Source organism: Anopheles merus, chromosome 2R, assembly GCF_017562075.2.
Source record: "Anopheles merus strain MAF chromosome 2R, AmerM5.1, whole genome shotgun sequence".
NCBI classification, from domain to species: Eukaryota; Metazoa; Arthropoda; class Insecta; order Diptera; family Culicidae; genus Anopheles; species Anopheles merus.
The window spans coordinates 396,544-409,639 of record NC_054082.1 but is presented as its reverse complement, the minus strand read 5'-3'; the positions used below and the strand labels follow the sequence as shown (position 1 = coordinate 409,639).

Sequence of the window (13,096 nt, the reverse complement as noted above, 5' to 3'; positions counted from 1 at the left end):
ATAGAATATGATAAGCTTTATCATAACATAAAAAATGAGAGAAATGACCAACTTTTATCGAATATCTTCAGGGCAGTAGGACAGCAAAGGACAGTACAAAAACTATTCCTTCATAAAGCATGCTGATGTAATTGAAATACATTTTCCTCAGTCATCCTACTTGTATCCTGGAAGCCCGTATTGTTAAACCATCCAGGAGTCTTCAAATCGTTTACAGTACTGAAATCGGTATGTTTAAATTTAATTTTGGACCGAAATCTAGGACATCACAATCAGTCGATTTTCGTATTCTCCTATAATTGAACAAGTTTGGCTGCACTAATTTAGCAGAAATTTTAACACATTATCCATAAAACAGTGTGTGTCTGTGTGGGCTTGTGACGATAGAACATTAATTACGATTTCTATTTCTTAAAGATTCTTGTACGAACTGAAAGTTAGATACTTTAATAGGATGCTACGATAAACCCTTCTAACAGATCCAATAGGACACGACTTTCGTCACCATGATGTCACTATGTTGCTTTTGTGTGCTTCGAGTAGTGCTTAATGGTTTCAGTGCCAAATTTTCAAGCTTGACAGTGCGTAAATATTTGCCAAAAGAAGCAGCAATTGACTTTGAAACCTAGCTGTTGTTGATGGTTAATTCAAATTACTACCATGGCGCCATCAACCGCCCGCACCTACCATGCTCCTGTGCTAGAACTTGGCACATGAAGTGGTTTTGCTAACAAGTAGCACTCAAACACGTTACTGAGAGCACAAACAATGACCGTTTTATGCTTGCCGGCAATTGTGAGTAGGTGCAACGCAGAAGAAAACAACGATGGAGACGCCTAATGGCTGGTGGTTGCGTGTCTAGATTGTAGACCAAAGTGAGGCGGATGTGAGGAAAGAAAAGTGCCACACAATATACTACACCAAGTTCACCAAACTGGCTGTTCAGATTAGCCCTGTTTTATTTTTTGTTTCATTTCAGCATCAAAGTAAACACACACACATACACACATACACGCACATGCACGTTAAATCAGAGATTCTATGAACGCTTCGTCGAAGAGCTTTAGCAAGAATGTTTCCTTCTACGATCAGAATCACTTGTCCTAGAAAAGTTTGCTACCCACTAGATTCAGCGGTGATGATCAAGTTGCTCGTCTTTTAGCGTTGGTGTCGATACGGCCAGCCTTAGGTGCTGCCTCGGTACACTGCCGTGGCGTTGACATTGACCAAGTTCGGAAACGAGACATCGAATTGAATTAAGATGATGAGGTACGTTGCTGTGGCGCCAATCATCTGCAAAAATAGCGCTTACTTTAGTTTAGGTCTGTAGATTAAGACTAACGGGAGTCCATTATGACGGGCAAACACGCTTACGTACCGTGTACCAGAGTGTCCAATCGTAAACAAACAACCCGCACGTTATGACCGGGCTTCGATGTAGCAGCTGTTGTGAAAATAGGTTCAACTGACGAGAAAGATAAAGAATTAATATTATCCACGCACACGGTACATTGCATACTGGCAGCATCATGTTTGCACCCTCACAACATTATACCTCATTTATCACTGCCGAGGAGGACGAACAGTTGATGGCTTTATGTACTAGGATACCGATTCGTTTGCCCTGAAAGAGGAGTGCATTTATGTAAGTACAAAAAAAAAAGACTTCTGTTGTAAACAGAAGAAAAAACTAAACAAACATGGTGTACTGGCAATTAGTTATTAATTCGGATAACTTAGGAATCATTGGAACTAGCTCATGTTCCTCCGAGTCAAATTCCACACTCAACGCTCTGCTTAAGACAAATTAATCACCTTTGTGCCTTCTCCGTTTGAGAAACGAAACAAAAAACCTTCGCAAGTTGCTGTAGTAATGAAAGTCTTGGGCATTGGAGATGTCTTACCTCGCGTGTTATTTTGCTACCGACGGCAATGAAAAACAGGACAAAGAAAAGATAGTACATGTACCAGATGAAGTTCAGCACACCCATGTAGAACAGCTCGTTACGATAGATGAACGCCCGGAACAGTCCGAACGAACAGACGACTCCGATGACGAAGCACAATCCAACGCAAAATGTGATCTGATGAATAACAATGCACACGACATCGAAGGAAGCAGCAGACGCACGACGCACACAGGTGAAAATAAAGAAACAACACAGTTAAAGTGGCAAAAGTTAGCAAATTCGTGACCTACACTGTTGTGTCGTCGGTGTGTTCATGTACTGTTATGCTCAAGCGTTCGGACACGCTACGCTTCGGTAAGCATTCTTTCAGACCTGCCGAAACGTGTCCTTATGCTTTGTTACGGATTTTCTTCATCTTAGGCACTCAGCAGGGAAGACCTCGTTCGGGTCGCCAAAGAAATGGGACAAAATTGCCAAGAGGGCAGTCTTACCTGCACTGAAAAGCAATAATTAACGAGCTCGACCACGTCGTTCAGTTTGTCGTGAAGGATCTTGATTTGCTTCAGCACATTAATCTGTTCCTTTTCGCTGCATATTGCAAACTCGCTCGGATTTCCCACGGCCGACGGACTCGTTGGAAAGTACATTCTGTAAAGAGAAACCAAACAGCGAGAACGATTCAGTCACGTTGCGGAATGCTTTTCTTACCAACACGCGCGCTGCTCAATGCATCTGTAATGGATTTCGGTTTGATGATGAGAGGAAGGGTCGTAGTTGAACTTGCCAACCTAATTGCCATGGCCAATCGTTGAAAGCGCACCAGCAGGAACCAAAGCACGATGGCGAAGTAGCTCGTGATGGTGGGAAAGGCGGCATTGTAGTAGACGAAGGAGAACATGTTGTAATACCATCGACCGTCGAAGTTGGGCTGATTATTCAGGACGGTAATTTTGTACGCATAGACCAGTGCGGACGTTACGAAGATGCCGCTCAGAAAGCACACCATGCCGGCAGTGATAAGAAAACGATGCATCCGGTAGTTGATCCTCACTCCGACCTGTTGCAGCTCGCGATCAATGTTGACGAACGCCTGGAACAGCTCCCGCAGCCGATGACGATGGAGAAAGTTTATAAGCATGGTCAGATGATACACTAGCGTCCCCATCAGGTACGTGAAGATGCGACTGTTCACAGCCAGCGGAGACGACTGGAAGCGGAGCATGTCCTTACGAATTTGCCGACAGGGCCCGTTAATGTAAAGCGTGCCAATGAGCAGCAGAATGATGACGTTGAGCACCGAAAGCAAACGCCTGTTGGAGGCATTCGAAAAGAATGGCGTCAACCCTAGACACTTCAGCAACAGCAGAAATGGCTGGAAAGCTTCGATGGAGCTAGAGGTATTGAATTTTTGCAGCACTTTATACACCATTTTGTAGCACGGTCTTGAAAAGCGATACTGTTCCGTTCTCCGGGCTCACACAACGTTCACTGACATGCATGCCGGACCGAGAGATTTGGGAACGAACGACACCATCAACCGTGACCGGAACAAACTAAGGTGTGGTTGATTATGTTACCTGTCTCGTAGCATGTGTATCAATTAATTGTATCCATTTTATTAGTATTCCCTATTTACTTTTACCAAACGGCGCCACTCCTTTCTCAGGATGGATTGCTCCTTCTGCTCCTCAAACGAGTCAATTTATTTTGTTTGCCCAATGGTAAGGGGTGGCTACAATTCTTCTTAGTCCTCGGTTGCCGTGAAAATGAAGTAGGGTGAAAGCGAAGTCGCGAATTAAGGTTGGGAGCCATTTATAACTCTATTGCTTACCTGAACAAATTGTTTAGGGCAATATATCGTGATAGTACCAAAAACAGTGTCAAAATCGCCTGTGCCCAAAGATGAACGTACGAGTAAAAGTACAGGAACCGGACTAGATTGAACGCATGCACCTGTACTCCAAAGCGCGGTAACCAGCGTTCTACGAAGCCCGTCATTGACACAAACATGAGTGGATACACCAGCATGAGCCAGCGCAGATGCCGTGCAAACCTTTGCGTTCCAAAGTAACTAATCGAGCCCTCGGAAGCATGATTTGTGTTTAGATTTACTAATGCACTTGACACTTCGTTAAGAGAGCCGAACAATTGATCCACACTATTCTGGTTGATGTAAGAATGCAATAGCACGGCCAGCACCGTCAAGTAGCGCGACACGAAGTAAACATCGTGCATTCGCGACGTTATGAGTGATCCCGAACCGAGCTTGATCGTTTCCAAATCGAGAGAATGAAACAGTAGCAGAAATCCGTAGAAAGTGGCCGAGAACGCTATGGCCAACAAATTGCACAACTTGTAGCCCAGTAATGTTCGTTTCCTACTACATGTCACCGGTGGATACAGTCCAAGACACTTAACCACCAAAGTAAAGCACTCGAAGGCCTTTAGTGCGTCCTCGTTCGAAGTCAACATTTCACTGACGGTGTTGTTGAAAGCGCTATGCAAACTCTTAATAGAATCATCAACCCCAATAACAGCTTTTCCCGAAATGTTTTTTCACTGTAAACAAAACCTTTATTGACAATGTCCGGCTTAAGCGGTAATTAATTAAATGGAACGGTTGATCAAATTTCACCTACCTGAATGCTTGATTGATGGCGCAATATCGATCGTGCAGTACCAGCAAAAATAAGAGAAATTGACAAATTTGTAACAGAAAACACAACCCAAACATGGCAGAAGGGAGTATTTCCTTCAGCGATGGTTCGATGTGAGGTACAAGCTCCAAAATCAATGGCAGGTGTATAGCGAGTAGTAACATGTACGATGTCACTATACCAACCGCCAGCATTGACACTTTCATATGTAGTTTTTGATGGTCGATCGGTGAACTAAATTTGCTCAACTGTACATCACATTCTTGCAGGGTTTGTAAAATAAAAGATATTCGGTGTTTTACAATCCACGCAAACACAATGGCAAATACCATCGTTAGATACTGACAGCTAAGATTGATGCACTCTATGGTACCAATGATCAGCGATAGGTGAAAATCGGTCACATTAGCTACGAACAGGAACGAGTACAGGGCGTAGGTATACATTCCACCATACACTAGCACATAGCAGAACTCCAGGTAACGATTCACCGGTTTCATTCCTAACCTGTACCCGAAAGGTGCCAATCCTAAACACCCAAGCAGGAACATAAACGGTTGCACCGTTTCGTATACACTGTTCACCGAAAACCAACGCATATTGCTAAACTTGCTTGCTAGCTAAATTATGGATCATCGCCTCGTGGTACATACTACGTGTTATCCACCTTCAATCAAACTGAACCGAGATGCTTCACCTTTACCACCGAAACATCCACATTGCCAAATTGATCACTTGATCCAAAATAAACAATAGCACTATAGAATGATAAACAATGATTTTACCATGCGCAGAAAACGATGCGCGATAATGAAAAACAAGAACAAGAGGATGATTTATTTCGGATAGAGGATCCGAGAGGATATTCGTGGATGAGATTTAACAGCCTGTTTTCACTCACACGTTATGCTTACGGCAGAGGGCAATTAATTATTATGCTGCGCATACGATTTTTTCTTGTTGTGATACGCAGAAACGTTCATACTGTGTATGGTATTTCTTACCCGAACAGATCCTTCAGAGCTTCATATCGCGACAGGACCAACATCGCCGCCAAAGTCGCCTGTAGCCAGAGATGAACGTATGTTGTGAAGTACAGTAAGCGCACAAACTGAAACACATGGCCAATAAGCTGGTTCCAATTTAACCATTTTAGTATCGTGAACGTTATGGCGAGACAAACAAATGGATACGACAGGGAAAACACGCGTAACCCTTTCGCAAACCGGACCGTTCCGAAGAATCGTAGTTTGCTGGATACACCTTTGCGATTGGCAAGCAGTGTCACTGCGTTTGAGATGCTGTTCAGCGCCCGAAGCAATCGATTTATTTCGCCTCCATTGTTCAGAACGTGCACTTGCACCACGATGACGGTGATGTAGCGTAGCACAAAGTACAGATCGTGCATGCGGGTAACAATAAGCGACTTTATGCCGGCCTTTAATACACCAGAATCCAATGAGATGCTAAACAGTAGATACCCGTAGAACAGAGTCGAAAGTACGATTGACAAAATGTTGACGCATCGATAGGGTAGACGTGTCCGTTTGCGATCGCATGATATGGGAGGGTTAACACCGAGATACTTCAACAGCACACTGAAAGTCTCGTACGCCACCAGGGCGTCCTCACCGAATAACGACATCGAACAGACTAGACATTTTGATCACCAATTCGTTCTAACTCACCTAAATAATTCATTGATCGCCTGGTATCGCGACAGCACGAGTAGCACCATCACAGTAAATTGTACTATTTGCAGAAGGAAGCAGAAACTCGATATCGCCAACGCCGCCACGTCGAGAGCAGGCGTGGCGAACGATTCAAGGCGTGACGTCACAGTTGAAATCGTCACCAGAAGGAGAAATAGAAACGATCCTAAAACAATGCTACAGAGCACTGTCAGTAGGCGATGTTGTCTGTTGTGTTCGATCGGTTGCCTCAGGACGTTTAACTGCTCGTCAATCTCAGCCAATTGTACAAAAATCTCAAGCACACGATTTCGAAGCACTAAACCAAAAATGATCGCTACGTTTGTCACCATAAACTCACAAAACATATATCCGTTTTCCATGACGGCTACGATTTTTGAAATATACAGATGGCCCGTATTTGTCGTAAAGAGGTAGCCATAGATTGCGTACGAGTATACACAGATAAAGCTCGCGGAGTAACCGAAAGCATAATACAACTCTTTTCTATCGTTGGACGGCTGTGAGTTAAGACGAAATGGCGCCAATCCAGTGACCTTCAACAGGTAGTAGAAGGGACGAAATGTATCGTGAACGTTTTGAACAACCAAACAGCTATCCATCGTTGGGAATGGCACACCTTAACGCGTGACGATGCAAACCATACTGAAACTGTAGAACGAAGCAACGGTGGAGCAGAATGTTAAGCGTTAAACAAGTGCACGTTTTCGTCTAACCGGAAACTGGCCGATCGATACACTGGACTGGAACTCCAAATATTACAAAGATGATGGCCTATGGTGATGATAATGTTTATTGTATACCATGACTAAAGCCACCTTGGTTAACGTATCGAAGACGATTAATCAATCCATTAACAGCTACGATAAACAGATCTTTCAGCTGGGCTAAACAAACTATTTAAATATGGACGTGCTACGATAGAAGAAAAAAAAAAGATTCAAATGATACACGTTTTGCATTTTTTTAAATTTGACGGTTTTTGCTAGCGTTTTATGTAATTTAATTTGCATGACATCAACATAATCTATTATACGTACCGAAAACAGCCATTTAATAGCTTGTATCTTGTCCTAATTATTTCCATAAACGCGGTGCATTGCAACATCATCAATGCGTAGGAGTTGACGAATAGCAAATAAATAAACACGAACAGAATCTGCATGTTGCACGAGTTCTCATGAAGCTGACAAGTGATGATAGTACCATAAATGTAGATCAACAACACGATTGTAATCAGATAAACACCGGCCCAAACGTTTCGATAAAATCGGCGATGATCGACGTTGCGTTTCCATTGGCTGATCTATTCAAACACATGACTTAACTTAATTCATACACATGACTTAGAACGTAGGTTCCAGCTATTAAAATTGTACAACCGGTTTACCTTTTGATCCACGACATGCAACTTGTAGAGCATTTTTTCAATTTTGTCTCGCACAGCATAACCATTCACAACTCCATACATGGTGGTGAAAAAATTGATAGTAAAATACATACGTTCGCCTTTGCCCTCGATCATCGATGCGGAGAACCCGGTGTGTTTTAGTTCGGAGATAAATTTTATATAAGCTAGTGTATATGCCAATCCGAAAGATATGGTGTATAGTTTCGTCCGCCAGATTCCGAATGCATCCCGGTCAGGTGTGTCTGCATCCAACTGTAGCCGGAACGGAGCATACCCGAACAGTCGTAGAATCCAGTACAATACTTCCATGGAACTGTAAACATTAAGTGACTCGTTTAGTAACATCACCACTGCGACACTGCGACGGTACATCCACCAGTCAGGACGGGTGTAAAATTGAGACTGACACTTTATCCAACAGTGGGTGTCTGTAAAGGAGGTTAATCGTTCCGGAAACTGCTCCCGATCATACCCGAGAATGGAGCCGACTTTCGCAATTTACCACGCCTCATAAATTAATCATACATGTTGTTTTGCGGAACGTTGTAGAAACACAACTCCCTAGCAGTCCTACAGATTGAAACTTTTTTTTTTGCTAATATGCGTGAAGCTTTCATTAAAGTAATGTTGTTCTTTGCTATTTCAACGCATTATTTTTAAGTAACACATACGCATCAATTGTCCCAAATGGTTGTTGTGGATGAATCTATATCTTTCGTTTGAAGTTGTAAGATGGCAAGATTGATGTTTTATATAGGGCAATTATAAGATAATTTTAGTTATTTTTTTCAGCTTTAAATAGTTAACTTACCACTCACAATCCTGTTACATTTATCTCATCAATTGGTGACCAGTTGAAGAGTTTGAATCGCGCCGATCGCACCAACATCGCAATTGTTGTTGTGGCAACAAAGATAAAAAAAACTTTTAATGTTTTTTCAACTCGCTGGAAAATGAAAACGGCAATTAGGCGAAGTTAGGCCGCTTGTTACATAGGCAAGTCAGTTCTCGCTTTCCAAAGCATTCTAGAAAAACTTAAGACAATTTTCATCATTGAAAGAAACAAAACCATTTGGCAAAACCGTTGCAGTGCAGTGCATACCCTGCACTGGGGAGACAGGACAGTAAATCACTCCAAAGGGGCGAAAGTTTCCGAGTTTTACACTTTACCCATTCTGCTAGGCATGACGATGTGAAACAGGATAAAGTTTAAATTGAATTCGGTCCCACTGTAATTACGACAACGGGTTGTCCAGAACGAAGATTCCACTGTTTCGAGAAGATTGTCTCAAGCCACATAGGAGAGTTTCGTAAGGAATTTTTAAATGCTCTTATTAGATTTTTTTTTAGCACAGGGAACAAGTTTTGTGCATATCAACTAATTACTATGTTTGACTATGAGTTTAAGGGTCTACTATCACTGTAATAGTATTCGACATTCACCTAGGATTGTAAATAAATTCAACATACCAGTGACATTTTAAACGTTGCTTTAAATTGTTCGTCAATGGATGAAAATGTTGTTATTCTTTACTGATTAGAAAACATGCTGAATTATGTTTTATAAACGGTATCACCTTATTCAAGTCTGCTAATCATAGATACCTTTTCATTCTCTATCAGTTCTTTATGTTGGTATTTATTAATAAGAGAATAAGTTACTATTAAATATAAAACGATACAAAATATATTACTGAATATGTTATGGTTGAACGATTCTAATACATGTTGTTAAATATTAGGGGCTAAATATGTTAAATATTTTGAGATAGCAAAAACTTACCTTTTCTAACACTGTTTCCTTCCCACGCTTTGCAGAAATCAATGATTTCAATATTTTGAAGCATATCACTTGACTGTTCTACACTTCTGCTCGACTTGCATGTGATAACCCGGATAACGACAAAAATTTATTTGCATAAATTTGTGCTTTAATAACAACTCCAATGAGTTTGCCAACTGCCATGTGCCTTTTGCCCTTTGCCACATTCAATCGGGCCCTCCATGCCATCTATGGCATCGAGGCAACCATCCGGGAGCTCATTAAGACCCAATGTTCACTGAACGTCTTTCGCATTAACATCACCCCTCGGGTTACGGGAAACCTCGATGACGACGACACGACAAAGCACCGCAGAGATTGTCACAGCCATGGATGTTTTATTCAAGGCACCACACATCCCAACAGAAGTGCTTCCGAGCCCTTGGTTGCGATCCTTCCAATGAATACTACCGGCACAGAAAGTTTGTTCGAACGAGATAAGATCGTGCTGCAGTGGAGTGGAAAGTCGAACGCTAAGCAGTTGGGAAGAAGAAGGGAGTGAACCCGAGAGGAACTACATAAATGGTACATTACAATTTAATCAATTATTCACTGCGATGAACTCGATTTCGATAATTCTCTTTTATTGTTCCCAGATGGAGAATTAGATAATGTTCTTATTTAAGCGCTTCAGCCACTTGACACCACTCCTACTGCTTGGTCCCACTTCATGAGTCCACGAATGACAGTGACGAAATGAGAATTCCCCATACATCGACCGAACGGTACTGCAATTCTATTTGCATTCTTGCCAAACGGCAAACCAGTTTGCACCAACGAAACCAGGGAGGATATTTTCTCAATACTTTTCAAAAGCATTACCGACGGACAGCCGTCAATAAACCTAGCACTGTCGTCGGGCATAGGCAAGTTGCATTACTCTTCTATAAGGTGACACCAATTATTTCAAATCGAGTGAATGTCAAGTGCAGTAAGATTTCACACACGTGTACAAATGAAGCATTTCACACTACCTTAACTGAGAATAACCACAACGATTTGATTCCCTCCCCTGCTGTGACAAATGACATGGATAAAATAATTTTGCAGCGTGTAAAGATTTGTAACACAGGATAATCAGCTAACACGTACGTAGTACGTAGTATGCTTCCCTTCGGTTGGAATGATGCACGGCAATTGGAAGCTACTCAGTTATCAGCCTTTCATCCAACAATCTATGCTTCTCGTAAGATCTACAAAAGTCGCACGTACTTCTCGTTATAGAAAATTCCTTGTCTACAGACCTTGAATGCTTAAGCAATACTATTGCCGGATGGTAAATATAATCAAAATGTTGCCAGATAACTCTAGCTCACGCGTTTCTATACAGCGCTAATCCTTATCGCCTCATAATGAGTGAAAAGAATGGAGCGCAAGAAAGTAAGCAGGAAGGAGCGTGGGGTAAACAGTCGTGAATCTTGCTTATGAAAAATCACAACACTATTGATAACGGCATGGTGATTGGATTTAAAATACTTCTTTCCTCTTACCGGTGCAATCAGTACAGTGTGAACGATCGCATCACAAGGAAGTATAGTATAATAAGTTCAGCAAAAGTGTATGGGCAATATGAAGCAAATCGTGGTCATTGGTGCTGGTGTAAGTGGGCTTAGTGTTGCAGTGCAGTTGGCTGAACATTACTATAATGTGGCTAATGTGACTTTGATATCCGAAAATGTTAGTCCCAACACAACAGGCGACGGATCGGCTGGTTTATGGGGTCCTTACTATTGCGGAAATACACCGGACCATAAAATAGTGTAAGAATCATTGCCATCAAACGCTGTACCAGCAAACCCACCGACAGTGTGTTTAACATGTTTAAATGTGTATTTTTTGTAGAAAATGGTCCAGTGAAACGCACACGTTTTTCCATCAGCTGTGGAAGAATGGGCTCGGCGGAAAGATTGGTGTCTGCTTACAACCGTGCATGAGGCTTACGACCGATCCCAATGGATATCCGGAGCCGGCGTGGAAGGAAATAGTGTTCGGGTGCCAAAAGATTCAGGAACCGGAATTGAAGCGACTCAGTAATGAGCACGGTCGATCGTACACCGGTGGTTATCATTTCGCCACGTTCACATGTGAACCATCCGGCCTGTTGCCATACCTATTTAATCGTTTTATTGCGGTTGGTGGAAAATTCGTGGCGTCCAAAGTACGTAACTTTGATGAAATCATTCTTAACCGGCCCGTGGATCTGATAGTCAACTGTAGTGGCCTTGGTTCGCTTGAGCTGGCGAGCGATAAGGCAGTGCTTCCGATCCGAGGTCAGGTAGCTCGGGTTAGTGCTCCATGGATTTACGAAATCATTCTGGATGACAGTGATGATGGTAATTACATAATTCCCAAGTAAGATTCGCTTCCCTATCACAACCGGTAAGAAAAGCTCCGATCAGTGGAAAATAATAGGATTCCATTCATTCAACTCCCTAGTTGCGAGACAGTAATATTGGGTGGAACGCATCAAATGAACGACTTTAACCGTAACGTCAAACGAGACGACAGCCGATTCATATTCGATGGCTGTGAACGAATGCTGCCCAGTCTGCGTAATGCAAGTGTTACGAATGAATGGGTCGGCCTGCGGCCTGGTCGGGACAGCGTGCGCCTGGAAATGGAACACTATCGATCAGGTAAAAATATTTTCATGATTTCTGTTTCACGCATCATTCGCATTTGCAAACCAATAACTCTTGTTTCATGAAAACGATGAGGCTTGGCTAAGGTTATCATGTTTAGCCAACAAGATTGCAACGTAGCCGATTCATTTTTTTAAACACGACTAAAAAAACAACCGCAAGCTATTTCACTGATAACCTCCGAGTTGATGCGAAGGTACTTGTTTGCTGGGGATGAACGATGATTGTTTTCCATCTACTTGCCATTAATGATATTGTTTAAAAGTGGGTGTGATTCTTTAACATCAGACTAGGGCAAAACTAGTGCAGCGCGGGCCAGACTACCAGATGATAATCTATGTTTTCTATTTCATCCACAGATGATCAAAAGGGTTCCGTTCCGATTATTCATAATTACGGACACGGTGGATGCGGAGTGACACTCTGTTGGGGCTGTGCCAAAGAAGTCGTTGAGATCAGCAGTACCCTTGGCTGGAGCAAATCCAGTACATCTAAGTTGTAGTGTTTGTGTAACTTAGCTTCAAAGTTATATGTATGCTGTAAGTGAAATAAAACAACAAAGTCAAAAATAGCTATTTGCTCTTACGCCACCTTTTGTCGGATTATATTTAACTCATCTAAAGCTAAACTGTTGTATCCATTACCATAGTACTATCCATCTATTTCTATAACTATATTGTTTGAATTTATATTTATGTATTATATTTGAATACAGTTTCTAGAACTATATCTTTCAGGCCATTTGAGTTAGATTCTCTATATACGACATTTTATGATTTTGTATGATTTGGTGGTGATTTTGTCTAATCATCAAACAAACAATCACACGTAATGTAATATAGTTATGCCAAGACAAAAGAGAAATACGAAAGATCAGCTTTTCTTTGCAACAGACTTGCAGAGTATAAGCTTAGTTGTTACCATCAGTAACTATTATGAGTA

The 13,096-nt window shown here is 41.9% G+C and overlaps 2 protein-coding genes across 7 annotated transcripts; one reads left to right on the top strand and one right to left on the bottom strand.

Moving 5' to 3' along the window:
• Window positions 1-930: 930 nt before the first annotated feature.
• Window positions 931-8,484, bottom strand: LOC121589803 (putative gustatory receptor 2a). 6 transcript variants are annotated; one of them, XM_041908969.1, is made up of 7 exons: window positions 7,670-8,484; window positions 7,320-7,585; window positions 2,402-2,558; window positions 1,905-2,084; window positions 1,556-1,624; window positions 1,379-1,465; window positions 931-1,293 (listed from the first exon to the last, which is right to left on the bottom strand). In XM_041908969.1, the coding sequence occupies exons 1-7, from the start codon at window positions 8,060-8,062 to the stop codon at window positions 1,186-1,188; spliced, it is 1,260 nt and encodes a 419-aa protein (XP_041764903.1). In that variant the 5' UTR covers window positions 8,063-8,484; the 3' UTR covers window positions 931-1,185. The 6 variants fall into 6 exon arrangements, with proteins under 6 accessions (XP_041764903.1, XP_041764907.1, XP_041764906.1 ...); XM_041908973.1 differs by lacking the exons at window positions 7,320-7,585; window positions 7,670-8,484 and adding an exon at window positions 6,256-7,015; XM_041908972.1 differs by lacking the exons at window positions 7,320-7,585; window positions 7,670-8,484 and adding an exon at window positions 5,572-6,249.
• Window positions 8,485-10,988: 2,504 nt separating this feature from the next.
• Window positions 10,989-12,725, top strand: LOC121589806 (D-amino-acid oxidase). The gene is made up of 4 exons (XM_041908978.1): window positions 10,989-11,272; window positions 11,355-11,864; window positions 11,949-12,148; window positions 12,514-12,725. The coding sequence occupies exons 1-4, from the start codon at window positions 11,073-11,075 to the stop codon at window positions 12,654-12,656; spliced, it is 1,053 nt and encodes a 350-aa protein (XP_041764912.1). The 5' UTR covers window positions 10,989-11,072; the 3' UTR covers window positions 12,657-12,725.
• Window positions 12,726-13,096: the final 371 nt, after the last annotated feature.

Coding starts and splice junctions, on each gene's coding strand:
- LOC121589803 (XM_041908969.1), bottom strand. CDS start 8,062: ATGTACCGTCGCAGTGTCGCAGTGGTGATGTTACTAAACGAGTCACTT. Junction 7,586..7,669: donor TGCATGTCGTGGATCAAAAG/GTAAACCGGTTG, acceptor GTGTTTGAATAG/ATCAGCCAATGGAAACGCAA. Junction 2,559..7,319: donor CTATTAAATGGCTGTTTTCG/GTACGTATAATA, acceptor TTCTCTTTACAG/AATGTACTTTCCAACGAGTC.
- LOC121589806 (XM_041908978.1), top strand. CDS start 11,073: ATGGGCAATATGAAGCAAATCGTGGTCATTGGTGCTGGTGTAAGTGGG. Junction 11,273..11,354: donor ACACCGGACCATAAAATAGT/GTAAGAATCATT, acceptor TATTTTTTGTAG/AAAATGGTCCAGTGAAACGC. Junction 11,865..11,948: donor GGTAATTACATAATTCCCAA/GTAAGATTCGCT, acceptor TCAACTCCCTAG/TTGCGAGACAGTAATATTGG.